General features: G+C 34.1%; 1 protein-coding gene across 5 annotated transcripts in view; it reads right to left on the reverse strand.

Annotated features, from left to right (window-relative positions):
- Nucleotides 1-9,721: 9,721 nt before the first annotated feature.
- NEK1 (NIMA related kinase 1) overlaps nucleotides 9,722-22,765 on the reverse strand; it is a 207,060-nt gene continuing 194,016 nt past the window's right edge. For 4 of the 5 annotated variants that reach the window (XM_055334525.1, XM_055334524.1, XM_055334521.1 and 1 more), the window contains 2 exons: nucleotides 21,702-21,744; nucleotides 9,722-10,958 (listed from right to left, as the gene is read on the reverse strand). In XM_055334525.1, the coding sequence (XP_055190500.1) occupies nucleotides 10,955-10,958; nucleotides 21,702-21,744 (47 nt within the window). In that variant the 3' untranslated portion in view covers nucleotides 9,722-10,954. The remainder of the gene's footprint in view (nucleotides 10,959-21,701; nucleotides 21,745-22,765) is intronic. The other variant, XM_055334523.1, reaches the window with a different exon arrangement.

The raw sequence follows: 22,765 nt of genomic DNA on the forward strand, positions 1-22,765 counted from the left end.
TCCCACTGGTTGCAAAAATCCATGAAAATTAGCCCCTCATGTTTTCTTAAGTCAAAGGCGTTGGGAAAGTGTTTTCATTATGTGATCCCTGTGTGCTCCTCTCTCTCACCTCTATGAACAGGGCTCCCTTCTCTTCATAGCACTGATGATCCAGTTCTCCCATACCATGTCTGTACCTCCTACCTTCCATGGGCCTCTTCTCTCCATAAATCTAGTTGTGCAATTTGTTCTGTCAGTCCTCAGATTGATTTCTTGGGTATTCAGAATTATTTGATATTTATCTGTGTTTGCAGGAGAGGCAAGCCTCGGGTCCTCCTACTACTCTGCCATCTTAGCTCCTCCTCCTTGTGTTATTGTTTTTTTTAAAAAATATTTTATTTATTTATTCATGAGAGACACACAGAGAGAGGCAGAGACATAGACAGAGGAAGAAGCAGGCTCCATGCAGGGAGCCCAATGTGGGACCCAATCCTGGGACCAGGATCACATCCTGAGCCAAAGGCAGACGCTCAACCGCTGAGCCACCCAGGTGTCTCTTGTGTTATTGTTTTTTTTTTTTAATTTTTATTTATTTATTTATGATTGTCACAGAGAGAGCGAGAGAGGCAGAGACAGAGGCAGAGGGAGAAGCAGGCTCCATGCACCGGGAGCCCGATGTGGGACTCGATCCCGGGTCTCCAGGATCGCACCCTGGGCCAAAGACAGGCGCCAAACTGCTGCGCCACCCAGGGATCCCCTGTGTTATTGTTTTAATGCATTTTCCTTTTACATGTGTTACAAACAAAACACAACAGCACATTGCTAGTCTTTTAAAAGAGATTTAAACAAGAAACAAATGTATATGTATATATATATATATTTATGTGTTTACTATATATGGTGCTTTTTATTATTTTGTGCTAATATTTCAATCTAGTATTATTTTCCTTCTTCCTAATGGAATTCATTTAACATTTCTTGTATATGGATCTTCTGGTGATGAATTCACTTAGCTTTTGTGTATCTCAGCTGTTTTCATTTTATTTTTGCTTTGAAATTAGGTATTTTGGTTGACTGTTTTTTCAGTACTTCAAAAATGTTACTATGCTATCTTCTTGCTGAATTATTTCCAACAAAAACTCCTCAGTTACCCTTATCTTTGTTCCTTTTAATGTAACATGTCTTTTTGTCCCTTTGCTTTCAAGATTCTCTCTTTGTCACTGGATTTAAGAAATTTGATCGGGTTATTCCTTTGTGTTCCTTCATGTTTCTTGTGCATGAGTTTTATTGAGTTTCTTGAGTCTTTGTATTTACAGTTTCTATCAAATTTGGAAATTTTCAGCCATTAGGTTTTTTTTAAATTTTTATTTATTTATGATAGGCACACAGTGAGAGAGAGAGAGAGGCAGAGAGATAGGCAGAGGAAGAAGCAGGTTCCATGCACCAGGAGCCCGACATGGGATTCTATCCTGGGTCTCCAGGATCGCGCCCTGGGCCAAAGGCAGGTGCCAAACCGCTGCGCCACCCAGGGATCCCTTTTTTTTTTTTTAATATTTTATTTATTTATTTATGAGAGACACAGAGAGCAGGAGACATGGGAGGAGGGAGAAGCAGGCTGCATGCAGGGAGCCTGATATGGGACTCAATCCTGGCACTCCAGGATCACTCCCTGAGCTGAAGGCAGATGCTCAACCGTTAAGCCACCCAGGTGTCCCTCAGCCATTAGTTTTTCAAATATTTTTTATGCCTCTTCCTTTTCTCCTTCCTCTTCTTCAGAGATTCTAATTATACACATATTAAATGGCCATGTGAATTTGTTCCAAAGCTTACTGATCCTCTGTTCTATTATTCTATTAATATTTTCTTTCTTTTTTTTTTTTTTTTTTTACTACTAGAAAGTTTCTATTGTTATGCTTTCAGTTCCATAATCCTTTCTTTTGTAATGTCTCAACTGCCATTAATCCTATCTGGTGTATTTTTCATTTCACTTATTGTGGGTTACATCTCTGTAAGTTTCATCCGATGCTTCATTATTTCTTCCATGTCTATACTCATCTTTCAAAATATATGTAATATAGTAACAATAACTAATTTCTAATTTAAATATTGAGAAAACTGTAGATTCATAAAAGGTTGAAAGAAATAGTAGAGATTCTACATACACTTTATTCAGTTTCACCAAAGGTTAGCTTTTTGCGAAACTATGATATAGTATCACAACCAGGATTTTGGCATTGATACAATCCATCTATCTTATTCAGAGTTCTCCAGTTTTTCTTGTACTCATTTGTATGTGTAATTAGTTTTATACAATTTCATCACATGTGTATTTTGTTCTATATTTTATTTCATGCAAGTTTGTGTATACATCACCAGAGTATAAAGAATTGGTTCTGTCACCATAATGATGTCTCACATGCTCGTTCCCTCTTCCTGGCCCATCTCTAACTCCTGACAACCACTGATGATCTATTCTCTCATTCTAAAATTTCGTTGTTTTGAAATATTATGTAAATGGAGTCATAACAGTATCTAACTTTTTGGGATTGGCGTTTTAAATAATGTCTCATAATTCTCTAGAGATTCATATGTTATTTCTAACAGTAGTGTGCTCCTTTTTATTATGAGTAGTATTTTATGGTGTAAATATACCACATTTGTTTAACCACTTGTCTGCTATAGAATCTTTAGACTATTTATAGCTTTTCGCTATTACAAATAAAACTACTATGAACATTTCTGTACAGGTTTTTGCAAAAATGTAAGTTTAAGCTACTTTGATAAATATCTGAGATATTTGGGTCATATGGTAGTTGCATGCTTAGTTTTATAAGAAACTGCTAAACTGTTTTCCAAAGTGAAACCATTCTACACTTGCATTAATGGTTTACGAGCAACAGTTTCTCTGCACCCTCATTAGTATTTGGTGTTATTTTTTGTTTTATTTTAGCTATTTTTTTAGGTGTGTAGTGATATCCCATTATGGTTTTAATTTGCATTTCCTTGATGGCTAAAGATTTCAAACACCTTTTCATGTGCCTATTTGCTATCTGTACATTCTTTCTGGTGAAGTATCTGTTCCTGTCTTTAAACTATTTCTAGTTAGATTGACTTTTATGTTGAGTTTTGAGAGTTCTTCATATAGTATAGATATTATTTGTTGGATATAATGATTTGTAAATATTTTCCTCAGTCTGTATCTTTTCATCCACTTCATATACTTGCAGAGCAAGATCAGTTTCAAGTAATTAAAATTTTCTCTTATGGATTATTCTTTTGGAGTCAAGGCAAAGGACTATTTGCTTACACCTAAATTCTGAAGATTTTCTTCTGTTTTGTTCTAATTGTTCTATAGTTTTGTGTTTTACATTTAAGTCCATCGTCCATCTTAAGTTAATTTCTTTTTAAGTTGTCAAGTTTAGGTTGTTTCACTTTTTCTCCCATGGGTTTCCATTTTCTCCAGCATTTGTTGAAAGGCTATCTTTCCCCCACTGAATTGCTGTTGCATTTTTAAAAAGCTTTAATTTGAGAGAGAAGAGAGAGAGAGAGAGAGAGAGAGAGAGAGCAGGAGGAGGGGCAGAGGGAGAGGGAGAGGATTCCAAGTAGATTCCATGCTCAGGTCTGAGCCTGATGCAGGGCTCTATCTCATGAGATCATGATCTGAGCTCGAAATCAGGAGTTGGATGTTTAATCAACTGAGCCATCCAAGTGCCCCTGCCATTGCATATTTGCCAAAAATCAGTTGGACATTTACATGCGTGTGTCTATTTCTGGCTTCTCTATTCTGCTTCATTGATCTATGTGTCTATCTCTGCCAATACTACATTATTTTAATTACTGTAGCTACATAGTAATCCTTAGCTTAAGCAGGGTTAGTCATCTCACCTTATTCTTTGTCAAGATTATGTTAACTATTCTAGGGCTGTGCCTTTCCATATAAACTTTATAATAAGCTTGTCTGTCTCCAAAAATAACCTTAAGGAGATTTAAAAAAAAAGATTTTATTTATTTATTCGTGAGAGACACACACACACACAGAGAAGCAGAGATACAGGTAGAGGGAGAAGCAGGCGCCATGCAGGGAGCCTGATGCAGGACTCGATCCCGGGACTCCAGGATCATGCCCTGAGCCAAAGGCAGGCGCTAAATCGCTGAGCCACCCAGGGATCCCCCTTAAGGAGATTTTTATAAAAATCTCATTAAACCTATATAGATCAATTTAAGGAAAATTGATATAATTACTATTAAATCTTTATATCCACAAGCTCAGTATGAATCTCCTTATTCAAGTTTTGACTTCTATCATCTACATTTTATAATTTGCATCATAGGGATGTCAATTCTATATAAGGTTTGGGAAGTATTTCATTCACTTTGGAGTGATTATGAATGGTATTGCTTTTACTTCAGTTTCTGCATATTCATTAATACATAGAGATAAGATTAATTTTTGTGTATGGATGTATACTGCATGTTTGCTGAACTCATTTATTACAGGAGTTACAGGAGTTTTGTGTATTTCTTCCTTTCCAGTATACATGCCTTTTATTCTTTTTTATTGCCTTTATTCTAGTGGCTAGAATTTTAAGTACTATGTTAAATAAGTTTAGTGAGAGCCTCATTCTTGATCTTAAAATAGAACCTGTAGTGGCTCACCATTAAGCATGTTAGTTGTAGGATTTTTGTAGATGCTGTTTATCCAAGATGAGGTAGTTCCTTTCTACCTTGCTAAGTTTTACCATGAATTGGTATTTTTCTTAGCCAACTGACATAGATTATATTGTTTGACTTTTGAATTGTTGGAACCAGCTTTGCATACCTGGAATTAAGTCTCATTGGTAGTGGTGTATAATTTCTTATACATTGTTGGATCTGATTTGCTAAAATTTTAAGGATTTTTGCATCTAAGTTCATGAGGGACATTGGTGTATAGTTTGTGCCCCCCCACCCCTTCTGCCTCCCTTCTTTTCAGTCTTTTTCTCTTTTTATTCCTTTCCTCCCTCTCTTTCTTACTCCACTGTTTGTCTGGTTTTGGTGTCAGGGTTAATACAGAGTTATAAAATAAGTTGGAAACCTTAATATGTAAAAATTCTATGTCTGTTCATTAATCCCAATGGTATTTTCCTTCAAACACTTGAATATACTTATAGTAACTACTTTAGAGTCCTTGTTTCCTAATTGTATTATCTAAAAAACTTGGTTGTTTACTCTGGCCTTTTAAGCATGAGTTGCATTTTAATGTTTCTTAGTATGTCTATTTTCCAAAATCAACTTGAGGTTTATTTACATAGAAGGGAATGAACCCATTTAAGTGTATAGTATAATAAATTTTGACAAATGTAAATGTTTGGTAACCAAATTCACAAAGATATAGAACACTCCCACTACTCAAAAAAGTTCTTTTTTGTCACTTCTCAGTTATTCCTTCCCCTATTTAGTACCAGGCAACATTGGTCTGCTTTCTATCATTGTAAATCAGTCTTTTCTAGTTTTAGGTGAATGGAATCATACAGTATGTTGTTTTTATTCTTTCAACAGCCCATTGTGATTCGAATATGCTGTATTCATAGCTCATTCACATTTATTGCTTAGAATTCCATTTCGTACATAGGCCACAGTTTATCCATTTATCTGTTGTTGACGGATATCTAGGTTTTATTATTTTTAGTGGCTATTATGAATACATTTCATATGAACATTCATATGCTTTGTTTTTCCAGTGATACTTTATATATCCACCAGCAGTGTATGAGTTCTGCTGCACTACATTGTTAACACTCTTTGTCATTTTAGAGTGTACAGCGCTATCTCATTGTGGTTTTCATTTGTACTTCCCTAATGAATAATGGTAACATCTCTTCATGAACTTTCATCTATTTATTTAATGGTGTATGCGATCATTTTGCTCATTGTTAAATTGGATTGTTTTAACTGTTGAGTTACATGTGTGCTTTATATACTATAGATAACATTTTCAACAGATGTGTTTGGCAACATCTCTAAGGCTAGTCTTCATTTTAACATTGTCCTTTGAAAAGTAAATTTTATAATTTTAATGAAATATATATATTTTAAAGACTTTATTCATGAGAGACAGAGAGAGAGAGAGAGGCAGAGACACAGGCAGAGGGAGAAGCTGGCTCCATGCGGGTCTCCAGGATCATGTCCTGGGGCTGAAGGCAGTGCTAAACTGCTGAGCTACCCATGCTTCAAATTTATTTTTTATTTTATAGTTAATACTTTAAGGAATTTTGCCAAACCCAAGGTAACTAAGATTTGTCCTATGTTTTCTTCTACTTAACAATGTTGCATCTTTTGATCCATGAACATGTATATTTGCCTATTTCGGGTTTTTCTCAGCAATGTTTTGTAGTTTCAGTGCACAGATCTTCCACATCTTTTTAGTCAAATTTATCTGTATTTCATAATTTTTAATATTATAAATGGTATCTTAAAATTTTGTTTCTCATTGTTCCTTGTTAGTATATAGAATTGATTTTTAGTGTTGACCTTTGTATCTTGCAGTCTTGCTTGAATTTTAATTTGTATAGCATTTGTGTAGCTTTCTTAGGATTTGAGATAATCACATGATTTGTGAATAAAGGCAATTTTTCCTTCTTTCTTTTCAATCTGTAGACATTTGTTTTTACTGCATTACTGCAATGGCTAGAACCTCCAGCATAAAATAGAAGATAAGTGATGTGAGCAGAAATACTTGCTCTTTTTCCATTTAGGAAAAATCTTTGTTTTCACAAGTGTGTTAGTTGTTTTTGTTTAAGATGACCTTTATCAGATTAAGGCATTTCCGTTTTATTTCTAGTTTGCTGAAAATTTTTATGAGAAATGGATGTTGGATTTTCTAAAATATTTTTTCTGGATCTATTGAAATGATTGTATGATTTTTCTTTTTCAGTCTGAAAATAAGATGAATAACATTGAAATTTTAAATGTTAAAGCAGTTTTGCATTTCTGGCACTCCACTTGGTTATGATGCATTGTCCTTTTTGGACATTGTTTGGTTTGACTTGAGAAAATTTTTGTAATTTTTTCATCAGCATTCACAAGGTTTATGAGCATATAGTTTTCTTAGAATTCCTTTCTTGTTTTGTTTTGAGAACAAGGTAATTCTGTGCTTTTAGAAAAAGTAGGAAGCCCACCACTCCTATAATTTGGAACAGCTTGTGTAGAACTAGTACGATTTCTTTCAGAAATGTTAGAATCATCAGTGAAGCCACCTAGGCCCAAAGCTTTCTTTGTGGGAAAATTTCAAACTAAAATTAAATTTCATCATTAGATATAGGCTATTTGGATGTTTACCTTTGCTTTCACCTCTCTAAATTTAAGAAAGAATCCTGGCTTTTGTATGGGTTCCCTGGCTCCCATGTTATTTCTATGGAATAGATTTGGGCAATCACATGGCTTACCTCATTCATTTCCCTTCTTTCATGGAACACTGACCTTTGTTGTCTGCTGCTCACGCTCCAAAAAACACTGGTTCATGTATGTTGTCCAGTGTTTGAGTTGTTAATGGTTGGAAAGCAAATCTCCCTTTACTTCATCATGGCCAGTTGTGGGAGTCAGAATTCATTTTTATTTATCCATGAAACATATTTTTTGCTACAAATATAATTCTAAATGATGATTGTTTTCTTTGGCCCACTGAAGATGACATCCCACTGTTCCATTACTATTGCTGAAAAGCCACTGTTACCTTTTAACATTCCTTTGAAAGTAGTATGCTTTTTAACTTCAACTTCTTTTAAGATTTTTCTCTTTGATTTCCACTTTGATTCTGAAGACACTAAAAGAATTTCTTTTACTTTTTCCTATTTGAAATTCACTGGGGTTCTTCAATCTATGGATAAGAAAAATTCTTAGCCTTTATCCCTTCAGTTAACTTTACCTCTTTCTTCCTTTTTCTCTAGTACGCCAATCAAATATATATTAGACATTCTTACTGAATCTATCTCTTACTTCTGTATTTTCCATATTTTTCTCTCTGTGCTGTACATGGATAATTTCTTTCTCTTTTCTGCCATGCATAGTTTACTGCCAAGCATGACCACTGAGTATTAGAACTTTGGCTATTGCTATTTTCCACGTAAATGAATTCTATTTGGCTCTCCAAATATGTATAAAAAACTCTTTAGTTTTTTTCCCTGTACTTATTTTCAAGTTTGTTGATCATTTTTTAAACCCAGTAAGTATAGTTATTTTAAAACACATCTCTGATAACTTCAAATCTAAAGTCTGAGAAGATCCTGTCCCAATCTTCGAGTCATTGCTTTGATTTATTGTGTACTTTTTCTCTTTGACTTCATGCCCATTGTTGTCTTCAAAATTTACTTTTGGTGCTTTTCAAGATTAAAATAAATGTCTTCTTCAGAAGGTATTGGAATGGCTTCTGCCTGGTTCATGGGGGGGGGGGGGCGGGGGCACTACCAGTTGGGAACAATTTTAAATTATGTTTGAGTATAAAGTTAAGTGGCCCACTCAGAATTTGGTGCTCAAAATACAAAACCACTTAAAGACTGGTTTGTGCCATGACTTCTTAGACATTTTTTTTTGTCCTTTTATTTTCCTACAGTCCCTGAATTTGGGGTTGGGTTTAGTGCTAGTTCTCCCATATTGTGAAGATGTAAACTTCTAGAGTCCCACCTTAATGTAGGGTTTCCTACAGGATTCTCCCTTAGATGGGCAATTGGCCTCATCTTTTACCTCCTTTGCTCCATGAGCCACTATATCAAAGTGTAAGGTGTTGGATACTTTCCGGTCAAAACTCTCCTTTTCTAACTTGGTAATCCCTGGGTTGAGCCTTGGGCCTTGCAATTCATCTTCTGACACTTTTTGTATTTTTGGATGTATATTAAAGGCACACACATACACATAATCTTTCAAGATGCATCATTAAGAAGTGATAAGAGGTGGGGTACTTTTTAATTTATGAGGGAAAAGCCCTTTATTTAGCATTTAAAAATTTTCAACAAGGAGTTTAATTACAATAGTGTGTTATTCCTAGGAACAGAAAATCTTTGCTGAATTCTTAATACATTAATGTTAATTATACTTTTTCCTATTGAATCTATTCTTTTTCACTCTCCAGAGGAAATAAATTTAAAAAAACCAATGTGCTGCTAAAGGCACAATGTTAGACCTGGAACTAGTCTGACTCTGATCTTTTATAAGTGACTTCATTCATGTTACAATTCAAATGTCTTTGTCTATTAAATGGAAGTAATACTAAATTATTCTCATAGCCCTTACTAGCTCTAACATTTTCATCAATCTATAGGTGCTTCCCCATTTCACCTCCAACACCTATAACAAACCTTATTAAAGAATAATAGTCCTCTTTCCACTGGCACAATCTTTCTATAATAACAATCCAGAGTCACTACCAATTGACGAGATGGCACAAATCCTATTTGTCATTCCTATTCTTGTATATATTCTTGTATATATAAATGACATCTTTTGAAATATGGTTAAACAGTTTTTCTACTGTATTATATCCTTTGTTGCTTTTCTAATAGTTGTAATAGGCTAAAATAATAATTCCCTAAAAAAAATCATTCCTATTTTTCAGGATTGCAGAGGATTTAAGTATGGAATTCAAATTCTTCCTTGGAAAAAAAAGTAACAGAAATCATCAGATCAAACAAAAGTATTCTCAGCTCATTGTAAAAGCATTCTATTAAGAAAAGTGCAAATAAATAAAAGACAACTAATAGTGTACTTCAGGTAGAGAATAAAAATTTAATAGTAATATCATAAAATAAACATATAAAAATCAAGTATTTACTTTTGGATGTTAGAAGTAATATACATAATAAATTCAGCATAGTACTGATAGTGCTGCAAGATAAGATTTTACTGTTCAAATTATAGATTATGTCAATCAGCCTGCTATGTACCTCTGGGCTTCAAAAATTATGCTGTTATTACTAAAAGCACCTGGACTTTAGATATCTACAATGAAACCAGGTAATACCTGGCCTATTCCAATTGAAGCTGTGTGACCATCATTTTACTGATCATAATGGAAATAAAAGAGGCAAACATTTTCCCCCTTGGAATACTAGTTATCCAAATTGTCACAATGTCAAAATTAAAAAAAATTCCTTTTTCCATATTGCCCTGGAAGAATATACATGAGAGGCAGTTAAAAACAAAAAGGGGCAACTCTGTGATATATGCTATGTCAATGTTATAATTTATAGACTGATTTTTCCATATAATATTCCTGATTCTGGTCCTTAAAAAGAAACAAGTAATTAATGAACTTTTTAAATACCAGGAAATATAATTTTGCTATTTTTCTATAATCACATTTTTCAATGATTTCTAAGACTGATTTCTACAGCCTGTTCCACTGAGCTAGTTCAGGAGACACTCGTTGAGAAAGGACAGAGAATATAAACCTTAAGCTAAAAATTCCATCTTCAAAATGTTAGGATTTAAATAGAGCCCTTGACAAGATTATTTAATACCAAATTGCTGGCTACGAAAACATGTACACAGGAAGAAAAGGTCATGCTTAAATACTTAAATGAAAAATTTAATACTTAGTTGAAAATAGGCAAATCTTTCATAACTTAAGTAATTTTCTTAACCTAAAGACATTTGCTCAAAGTAAAAGTTACCTTCTTGCATTGGTAAATCTTTTTTAGAACCATTAAGTCCAGTTCTGGATCAATGTCTCTTATGCTTTGGTTGGATAATTTAATAAAGTATATATTCTGTGGGAGTTTACTATAGAACTCAATGAACAAAATAAAATAGATAAAATACTAGAATCTTAATTGAAAAATGGCATGTTTCTCCATCTTTTTCATGCAATCAGCATGCCCATCTTAAATCTGGTAATTTGTAGAAAATTGCTACATTTCCCACTGCAGCTTGTTTTTCTGATGAGCCAAACATAAATGCTTTCATATAGTTGAGAATTAAAGAATATTCTGACGATTATTCATCATTATCTGTGGAAAAGAAAAGGAAATTAGTTCACTTCATTGCAAATCAAACTGTATGTATCTACTTAGTAAAAAATTCATTCTTTTACATACTATAAGAAAACAGCTTTAACGTAGTTTTAAGTATAGTTATTTAATATTATTTAATATCACACACTCAGTATAAAATATTTAAACAGTACAATGAAGAATAAAGTGCAAAACAAAAATCACCTATAAGCCAAAGATGACCAATGTTAATAATTCTATGCAAATCTTCTAAAATTGCGTATTTCCTCATTCAAGCACATAATGGATGGAAGAATAAACAAGTGATAAAGCAAGATTATAAAATGTTAATGGCAGAATCTAGCTGCTGGGTATATGGGTGATAATTGTAAAGTTCTTTCAACTTTTATGATGAAAATTTCACAATATGTTGAAAAAGAAGAAATCATGGATATACTCCATGTCAGTTTCAGTGGCTGCACAGAGTTTTAGTTTATGGATAAGGTATAAATAAATTAACCATCCAAATGTCAAGTCATGTCCCTGCACTGCTTACAACTCTCCACTACACGTCCCCACTACCTGAGAATAGAATCTATGTTCCTTATGTGGATTGCAAATCCTTTCATGATCTTACCTTTAAAATATTTCTAGTCTTAGCTACTTTCATTACATATCTTTTCCAACTGTCCCTAGGATATATGCTTTAGTAACACTGACTTGGTTATAGGTCCCCTAATACATTTTGCATGCTTCTATGTTTAAGTATACATACGGATTTTGTGATAAATTCCCATTGATCTTTCAAAATCTAACTCTGATGTCCTCTCCTCTAGGAAGAATTACCCTGTCACCTTTTATTTCTTCCAATATTGGGGATCAGTACATTATGCAACACTTATTTTTTTAAAAATATTTTATTTATTTATTCATGATAGACATAGGGGGAGAGAGAGGCAGAGACACAGGCAGAGGGAGAAGCAGGCTCCATGCAGGGAGCCGGATGCAGGACTCGATCCCGGGACTCCAGGATTGCGCCCTGGGCCAAAGGCAGGTGCCAAACCGCCGAGCCACCCAGGGATCCCCATGCAACACTTATTTTATTGCTTCCAATGTTATACTTATCACTCTGTACTATAATCATTTTTAACAACTTCAAAATGTTGCAAATAGAAAAGTACAGAGAGAAAATTAATGAAGACACATGTACCAATACCTAGAATTAATAAAAGTTAATTCTTGGCTATACTGATTTGGGTTATTTATTAAGAAAAACACATTACAGAGAGAAGTACACTTTCCCAATTTTATTGTCCTTTCTTTTTGCCCAAGGACATTATCAGTATCCTAAACTGATGTGTATCTTTTCCTCTCATGGTTTTTAACTTTTATTGCATATATGCACACCTAAATAAAATTGCTTTTAAACATTATATTAATGGTAATCTGTTCTACTTATTCCAGTCATCACATTTGTGGGGCTTATCCATATTGATAGATGAAAATTTAGTTCACTTAACCGCTATAGGGAACTTCATTACATAAGCAGAGCACAACGTTCTATCTAAAATAAATGTGGGGGATCCCTGGGTGGCGCAGCGGTTTGGCGCCTGCCTTTGGCCCAGGGCGCGATCCTGGAGATCCGGGATCGAATCCCATGTTGGGCTCCCGGTGCATGGAGCCTGCTTCTCCCTCTGCCTGTGTCTCTGCCTCTCTCTCTCTCTCTGTGACTATCATAAATAAATAAAATTTAATAAAATAAAATAAAATAAAATAAATGTGGAAGGTCTGCAAGTGTGGACTGCCAAGATCAATATTCTTCTATATGAGGACTTAGTGGCCTTTGCCATTCTACTATTGACCACAGTTATAATCCTTTTCTTGTGGAGGAATTTTTTTAGGAATAATCTAAACTAATTTACAGATTTTATTAGTTCTATTTGACTTCTGACTCTGGATAGTACTTAGCTATGGACTAAATGGCATTAATTTTACCAATAGCTGCCACTGTAGATGCTTACCAAACCTATACTCTAACAGTATTGGGCAGCTGAAGAAAGGAAGCCATCTTTTGAGGACTCAGATCATTTTCCATAAAATAAAACAGAAATGTATTTAGGACAATCTTCTTTTTAAATGATTTCTTTTTTTTTAAATTTTTTTTTTAATTTATTTATGATAGGCACACAGCGAGAGAGAGAGGCAGAGACACAGGCAGAGGGAGAAGCAGGCTCCATGCACCGGGAGCCCGACGTGGGATTCGATCCCGGGTCTCCAGGATCGCGCCCTGGGCCAAAGGCAGGCGCTAAACCGCTGAGCCAACCAGGGATCCCTTTAACTGATTTCTTAATGAACCGATATCACTTTTGGGTGAACTAGATATAATTTATCTGTCCTCTCCCTTCATTAATCTCCCCCTCCCTTAGAACAGAAAATAAAAGTGTGTAAGTAACATATGCAGATGACATGGTTTAATTATTATCTCCTAATGTGGCCTAAGAGAACAATCTATAAAACAACTAAGATCTAAGGTCTAAGTATTTCCAATAAGAATGATTTTGGAACAGTTATTCTAAATCCAATCACTGTCTAATATTTAACTGTTTTAGGATTAACAATACAAAACATATTTATTCATATAGTTCCATATACATTTTATAACCAGTTTAGTGAGTTTATATATTAATATATGTAATATTTACATATTAATAAGTTGTAATGTTTTAGGGGTTTCAGTAAGATATTTTTTAAAAGGTTTCCAGGGTAAGCATTTGACTTTAACTGCTTTACACTCTTTCTAGGCTAAAGGAACTACTGATAGGCGTTATGATACATAACATTAGGGTCCTCATTCTCTTTTTTTATTTGTGTGATACAAAATTTGTATGAAATTCTGATACTGCTTCTTTTTCTTTTTTTAGATTGAATACTAACAGATACATAATCCTGTATTAGTATCAAGTGTACAACATACTGATTTTATATTTATACACACTACAAAATGGTCACCACCATGTCTAGTTACCTTCTGTCACTGTATAAAGCTGTTACAATACACTATATTCCCTATGCTGTACATTATATCCCTTGTCTCCTTTGTAACTGGAAGATTGTACCTCTTAATCCCTTCCCTTATTCTATCCATCCCCCCACCTTCCCTGCCCTCTGGCAACCCACCAGTTTGTTCTCTGTATCTGTGTGTCTGTTTTTTTGTTAATGTTCTATTTCTTTTATTTTTCTTTTATTTCTTCAGGTTCCACATATAAGTAAAGACATATAGCATTCATCTTTCTCTGATTTATTTCATAATAACATAATATTTTGAAGAACCTCCATACTGTTTTCCATTATGGATGCATCAATTTACATTCCCACCAACAGTGCACAAAAGTTCCCTTTTCTCTACCTCCTTGCCAACAATTGCTATTTCCTGGTGTTTTTGAGAACAGCCTTTCTGACAAGTATAGGATATCTCATTGTGGTTTTGACTTGTATTTTCCTGATAATTAGTGATGTGGAGCATCTTTACATATTCCTTTGGCTATCTTTATGTCTTTTTGCTGACTGCTGAAGCTAGGACTTCCAGTAATATTACTCAGCCATAAAAAAAAAAAAAAAGATAGGTATGCCTGGATGGCTCAGTGGTTGAGTGTCTGCCTTTAGCTCGGGTAGTGATCCTGGAGTCCCAGGATCAAGTCCTCTGTCATGCTCCCTGCATGGAGCCTGCTTCTCCTCCCTCTGCCTATGTCTCTGCCCACTCCCCCCGCAACGTCTCTTGTGAATAAATAAAATCTTAAAAAAAAAAAAGATGAAATCTTGCCATTTGCAATGATGTAGAGGAGTTAGGTGTATTATGCTAAATGAAATAAGTCACCAAAATACAAATTCCATATGATTTTACTCATATGTGGAATTTAAGAAATGATACAGATGAACAAAGGGGGAAAAGAAAGAGAGGCAAACCATAAAATTCTTAACTATAGAGAACTGATGGTTGCTGGAGGGGATGTGGGGGGGATCGGTTAAATGGGTGATGATATTAAGGAGAGAACTTATGATGAGCAATGGGTGTTATAAGTAAGTGTTCAATCACTAAATTCTACTCTTGAAATATTACACTATATGTTAACTAACCAGAATTTAAATAAAAACTTGAAACTAAGGGGGAGAGAGAGAGAGAAACACATTAGATTTCTGTATATTGATTTTTGTATTGTGCAACTTTCCTGAATTCATGTATTAGTTCTAATAGTTTTTGGGTGGAGGCTTGAAAGTTCTCCCTATATAGGATCCTTTCGTCTGGGAAAAATTAGTTTTACTTCTTTCTTTCCAGTTTGGATGCCTTTTATTTTCTTTCCTTGTCCAACTGCTGTGGTTAGGACTTCCAATACTATATTGAATAAAAATGGTGAGAGTGGCCATCCTTGTTTTGTTCCTCATCTTACAGGAAAAAGTTTTTGACTTTTCACCACTAAATATGATGTTTACTGTGGGTTTATTATACATGGCCTTTATTATATTGGAGTATCTACCCTCTATACCCATTTTGTTGAGTTTATATTATAAATGCATATTGAATTTTATCAAGTGCTTTCAATGCATCTGAGATAAGCATGATTTTTATACTTTATACTCTCTTTTGTTAATGTGGTATATAATGTTGACTGATTTGTGAATACTATACCATTCTTGCATCCTCAGAAAAAAGCCCACTTGATCATGGTCTATGATCCTTTTAATGTATTGTTGAATTAATTTCCTAATATTTTGTTAAGGATTTGCATCTATGTTCACCAGGGATACTGGCCTATAATTTTCTTTCATTTTTTTGTAGTGTCTTTCTATGATTTAGGTCTCAGGGTAATGCTGGCCTCATAGAAAAAAGCTTGGACTCATTCTTCCCTCTTCAATAATCTGGAATAGTTTAAGAATGATAGATACTAACTTCTAAAAAAAAATGTTTGGTAGAATTACCTGTGAATTTGCCTGATTTACCTGTGAATCTGCCTGTTTGTAATAGTCTTTTATGATCCTTTGTATTTCTGTGGTATTGATTGTAACTTCTCTGATTTTGAGTCCTCTCTTTTTTTCTTGATGAGTCTTGCTAAAAGATTTATCAACTTTATCTCTTCAAATAACCAACTCTTAGTTTCATTAACCTTTTCTATTGTTTAGTCTCTACTTTATTTCCTCTGTGTGATGTTTATTATTTCTTTACTAACACTGGGCTTTATTTGTTCCTCTTTTTCTAGTTCCTTTAGGTATAAGGTTAAATTGTTTATTTAAGCTTTTTCTTGTTTCTTGAAATGGGCATGTATTGCTATAACCCTCCTTTTTTAATTGCTTTTGCTTCCTCCTATAGATTTTAGAGCATTATGGGTTTTTTTTTCCATTTGTCTCAAGGTATTTTCTGATTTCCTCTATCACTTCTTCATTGATCCATTGGTTTAGTAACATGTTGGCATCTCCACAAGTATGTGTTTTTTTTTCCAGTTTCCTTCTTGTAATTGGTTTCCAGTTTCATACCACTGTGATTAGAAAAAGTTGTTTGATATGATTTCAATCTTCTTAAATTTACTGAGACTTTCTGTGTTCTAACATATGATCTATTCTGGAGAATGTTCATGTGGACTTGAGAAAAATGTTCTGTTTTTGGATAGAATGTTCTGTACGTATCTATGAAGTCCATCTGGTCTAGTATGTTGTTCAAGAGTATTTCCTTATTAATTTTCTGTCTGGATGATCTAACCATTGACATAAGTGGGATCTTAAAAGTACCTACTATTATTGTACTAGTGCCAATTTTCCCTTTTGCATGCTAATATTTGCTTTATGTATTTCGGTGCTCTTATGCTAGGTGCATACATATTTACAAGTGTTGTTATCTTCTTGTTTGATGGATCCCTTTATCATTATGTAGGGCCCTTCTTTGTCTCTTCTTGTAGTCTTTGTTTTAAAGTCTATTTAATTTGAAAAGTACTACTACCTCAACTTTCTTTTCATTTCTATTTGTAGTATCTTTTTCTATCCCTTCACCTTCAGTCTGTGTGTGTCTTAAGATCTGAAGTGAGTCTCTGGTAGACAGCATACAGATGGGATTTTTTTTTTTAATATACATTTAGCCACCCTATGTCTTTTGAGTGGAGAATTTAGTCTACTTACATTTAAAGCAATTATATATAGGTAAAAAAATTATATATAGGTATATGTTTATTATCATTTTGTTCTTTTCTTGTTTCTGTAGTTCTTCTTTGTTCCTTTCTTCTCTTGCTCTCTTCTCTTTGATTTGATAATTTTCCTTAGAGTTAAGTTTGGTGCCCTCTCTATTTTTTTGTGTATGTATTACAGGTTTTTGGTTTGTGGTTACTGTGAGGTTCATATATAATAACTTATGTATATTTCAGTCTATTTTAAATTGGTGGGTATTTAATTTTGAATGTATTATAAAAGCACTACATTTTTACTCCCCCTACACCATGTTTAAGCTTTTTATGTCATATTTTATTTTACACCTTTTTCTTTAGTGTAGCCCATAAGTAATTATAAATTTAGTTGATTTGATTAATTTTGTCTTAATTCTCAAACTAGCTAAGTCACTGATTAGCTACCTTTTCTATATGTTTGCCTCTATCCATGTGATATTTTTCTTTTATATAATTTCTTATTCCTAGTTATGGCCTACCTTTTCTTTTCTGCTTAAAAAAGACCCTTTAATATTTCTTTGGGGGTCACCTGGGTGGCTCATGGTTAAGCATCTGCATTTGGCTCAGGTTGCGATCACAGGGTCCTGGGATGGAGTCCCGCATCAGGCTTCTATAGGGAGCCTGTTTCTCCCTCTGCCTATGTCTCTCATGAATAAATAAAATATTTAAAAAATATATTTCTTTGTAAAGCTGATTTAGTACTGTCTGATTTAGTTTGTCTGGGAAACTTTATATCTCCCCTTCAATTCTGAATACTAATATCTCTGTTACAGTATTTCTGGTTGTTAATTTTTTTCCTTTTAGCACTTTGAATATGTCCTGCAACTCTCTTCTGGCCTATAGAGTTTCTGCTGAAAAATCACCTGATAGTCTATGAGGGTTCCCCTAAATGTAACTTTTTTCTCTTGCTTCTTTAAATATTTTCTCCTTATTTTTCATTTTTGACATTTTAATTATTATGGATCTTGGTGTGGATCTCTTTGTGATCTTGTTTGGGACTCTCTGTGTTTCCTGGATCTAGATGTGTTTCCCCAGGCTAGGGATGTTTTTGGCTATTATTCCCTCCAATAAATTTTCTGACCCTCTCTCTCTCCTTCTGAGTCCCCTATAATGCAATATTACAGTGCTTGATGTTGTAGAGGTTCCTTAAACTATTTTCCTTTTCTTCTTGCTGTTCAGTTTGGGTGATTTCTAATACCCTGTCTTATAGTTCACTGATCTGTTCTGAGTATCATCTACTCTGCTATTTATTCTCTCTAGCATGTTTTTCATTTCTGTTAATGTATTCTTTCTCTCTGATTGGTACTTTAGTTTCTGTCTCTTTCTTGAAATTCTCATTGTGTTCATCCATTCTTCCCTCAAGTTCAGTCAGCATTTTTATGACTATTATGCTGTACTCTTTATCAGATAGATTGTTTATGTTCATTTTTTTTCAGTTCTTTTTCTGAGGTTTTTGTCTTATTCTTTTATTGGGACATAGTCCCCCAACTCCTCATTTTGCCTATCTGATTCTATGTATTAGGTGTTTAGGTATACTTCTTAGTCTGAAGGAAAGCTTTATGTAGGAGATATTCTGTGCAGCCCAGAAGCACAATCCCCCATCCCCACCCAAGCCTCCACCTACCCCTGCTTCCAAGGAGGCCCTGTGTGGGCTGCATGTATCCTCCTGCTGTGGTGAGACCTTACTGCTGTGGATACACTGGTGGGAGGGGTTTGTCTCTGGCCCACATAGCAGTGAGGTCCAGCTGAGATGCAGGGCTGCACAGAGCTCTGAATGGTTCATGAAACCGTGGCGTTAGCTGTCTATAGGAAGGGTTCCATAATGGCTCCTGCCAGTCCTAGGATCAGCATGGCAGAACAAGGTAGTAAAAATGGATGCTGTCAGTGTCTCTGTCCCTGGAAAATCCAGCAGTTGCTCTAAGATCAGTAAGCGTTCTTCATTTATGGTTTATGTGCTTTTTATCTCATGTTTTGTGCTAATTTCTGGGTTGAATCAGTCTGCATTCAAGGTCTTTCAAACATAGGTTTTCCTTTCTATAGCTCTATGCTGACTTCCAAAGGCAGGTGTTGGGGAACTTGTATCTCCTATGCAGGATCTAAGGGCTGGGGTGCCTGATGTGGAGCTCGAATCAATCATTACTTGGGGAAAAGTTCTGTACCTTTGAGATCCCTCCTGACCATGAAGTGCTGTGCCTGGGGTGTGGGTTTTTTCTGTAGTGAGATCATATTTCTTCCTCTTCTATCTATCTCAGTGCTGTCCTTTTTTATGGCAGCTTCATTCATCCACTTTCTAGGTACCCTTCCTTCAGAAGGAATTATTCTATATGCAGTTGTGCATTTGTTGTGACTGCAGGAGGAGGTAAGCTTAGGATCTTCCTATGCTGTAATGTTAAAGTCTCTCCTCATTATCACTTCTTGAGGACTATATACACCAAGCCTGATTTTTGTAGGAGAGGTAGCCTTCTTGTAGGCATGTATTCTTTTGAAGCCACTCAGTTATCCAAAAACATGTGGCTTTTTCCTCATGGCTCAGTTAACTCTTACAGTTCTCTACTTAAAGAGCAATACCAACTAAAGGTTTTCCAAATATTTGTCAAGCAAATATTGTTAATTCCAAGCACATTGTTAATTACTTACAAAAAGCAGTATTGAAATAATACTTATGGAAAACTGCCCAAAGGATAAACAGTCTGAATATGAATATAACTAGTTTGGTATTCTTCATAGGTTTACTTAAGTGGAGTCATTCTCTGGCTTCATGCCATTAAATTACACCATGTCATATTATAAGAAAGACGCCTATGAAATCCAAATATTGTAAAATTTACTGAAGATAATTTTTAGTCCATAATAGCACTGTTTTATAAAACAGTCTAAGATCTCAATAAAATAAAAAATACTCAAGTACCAATGTTTATATTTTATATATTAATTTTGAAAACAAATATAGTATTTCAAAATTTAGAGGAAAAACATCTGTTTTATAGTAGTAATTTACAACTGACATATTTTGAAAGACTAAGACTTGAGTTTTTTACTGAAGCCTATGGACTTAGATTCTTCAAGTCTAAAAACAATTTTCCCCTTTAAAGGGATCCATATGTTATTAAAATTTGAGGGACACTATATGATTGTGTCCTCCTTTTAAGAATCATGGGAAAATTGTTCCTCTGTTTTAATACCAAAAATAGCTGTCTTCTGAGTGACATGTTTTGTCTCAAGAGCAGTGACTCATGTAATTAATTAGGTTTCCTGTTTTGCTAGAAAGATAAGCACCAAATTTATGACCTATTCTCACAAAATGTAGAGACCTTTTGAATATTAACTTTGTATTCTCACCTCATTCTTGGCTTATAATCATTACTTATGCTCATTTGCCTGATATGCTGACTTTCCCAAGCATTTTTTTAAAATTAATTTTACCTTGTACTGTGTATATTTTTAAGTGAAATGTTAAACTTTTGACAAGGTAGAATATAAATAAAACTTACGGAAATTTATATTGCTAAAATTAAGCAACATTTTAAACATTTCAAATCCTCAAATCACTTTAGCATACAAATCATACCTTTAAAGTAATCAGATTAATTTTGGCAGATATTCTAGAACAGAATTCTTGATTCAGTTTACAAATTCACTTTAAAAATTAGGCTCATTAATTCATGGTAAGATACCTTAAAACTAAAAGACCACAAATTATTTATCTTGATTCCCATTTCATTCACTAAACTTGACTTCAAGAAACTTTAAACTTGTCCAAAAAAACGAAATGTACCCAGAATAAAGACTCATACAAAGACAGACCATCAAAAGAACCTGTATATAAGCTGTGAGAGAAATTCCAAAAGTTCCAAGATATTTTGTGTAATGGAGCATCTTCATTAGAATAAATCATAACCTTACTTTGAAGAAACTATTATTTATTTTGATATATAAGTTCTGACATTTTCCCCTCAAAGTGATGTTATAGTCCTTTAATACTTCTTTAAAGAAAAACAGATCGCTTAAAAATCAACAGATTAGTTGATGCAGAAGAACATATCAGTAATCAGTAAGACAGGGTAATGGCAAGCACCCAAGCTGAACAGCAAAGAGAGAAAAAAAAATTTATTTTAAATGAGGATAGATTTAGGCATCTCTTAGATAACATCAAGCAAACAGTCATTTGATAGGGGTCCCAGAAGAAAGAAGAAAAAAGAAAGAAGAGGAGAAGGAGAAGAAGAAAAAGAAAAAGAAAGAGAGAGAGGTAGAAAACTTATGTGAAGAAATAATAGCTAAAAACTTCCCTAACCTGGGAAAGGAAATAGACATTCAGGTCCAAGAAGCACAGGGAGTTCAAGGAGGTCCACACCAGAACACATAATACTTGAATTGTCAAAGGTTAAGGATGAAAAAAAGAATTTTAATGGCAGCAAGAGAGAAACAAAAAAGTTACCTACAAGGGAAAACCAGTAAGGTTCCCAGTTGATTTATCAGCAGAAATTTTGCAAGCCAGAGAATGTAGCATAATATATTCAAAGTGCTGAAAGGAAAAAACCTACAACAAAGAATACTCTACCTGGCAAGATTATGCTTCATATTTGAGGGAAAGAGAGAGTTTCCTAGACAAAAAAAAAAAAAAAAAGATAAAGGAATTTATTACTACTAAACCAGCTTTATAAGAAATGTTAAAGGCAATTCTTCAAGTTGAAAAGAAATAGCTATAATTAGACATAAGAAAATAATGAAAAAGACATACAATATGACAGCATGCACATAAAATGTGGAGAAGTGGGGAAAAAGTTTTTTAAGAATATGTTTGAAATTAAATTACCATCAAATTAATATAGACTGCCATATACTTAGGATGTTATATATGATCCTCATGGTAACCACAAACCCAAAACCTGTAATGGATACACAAAAAATAAAGAGAAAAAAAGGCGAAACACAGAAATTCATCAATCACAAAAAAAGAGAGCAAGAGAAGGGAACAGAGAACTACAAAAACAATCAGAAAACAACAGAATGGCAATAAGTACATCAATATCAATTAATTACTTTAAATGCAAGTAACTTAAATGGTCTAATCAAAAGACATAGGGTGATGGAATGGACCAAAAAACCCCACAACTCATCTATATGCTGCCTACATGAGATTTACCTCAGATCTAAAGACACATATAGACTGAAAGTAAAAGGATGGAAAAACATTTATCAAGCAAATGGAAGCAGGGGGGAAAAAGGCTTTGGTAGCAATACTTCATATTAGACAAAATGGACTTCAAAACAAAGACTGCAAAATAAATAAATAAATAAATAAATAAATAAATAAATAAATAAATAAATAAATAAATTAAAGACTGCAACAAGAGACAAAAAGGGCATTTACATAATGGGTATCAATTACATAAGGGATCAATCCAACAAGAGGATATAACAATAGTAAACATCTAGGTACCCAATACTGGAGCACCTTAAATACATAATGCAAATATCAGTGAACACAGAGAAGCTGTTGGTAATATAATAGTTAACTCTCCACTTACATCAATGGCTAGATCATCCAGGCAGGAAATCCAAAGGAAAGAGTATCTTTGAATGACACATTAAATCAGGTGGCCATAACAGATATACAGAACA

This window comes from Nyctereutes procyonoides, unplaced genomic scaffold, assembly GCF_905146905.1.
Source record: "Nyctereutes procyonoides isolate TBG_1078 unplaced genomic scaffold, NYPRO_anot_genome, whole genome shotgun sequence".
Classification (NCBI taxonomy): domain Eukaryota; kingdom Metazoa; phylum Chordata; class Mammalia; order Carnivora; family Canidae; genus Nyctereutes; species Nyctereutes procyonoides.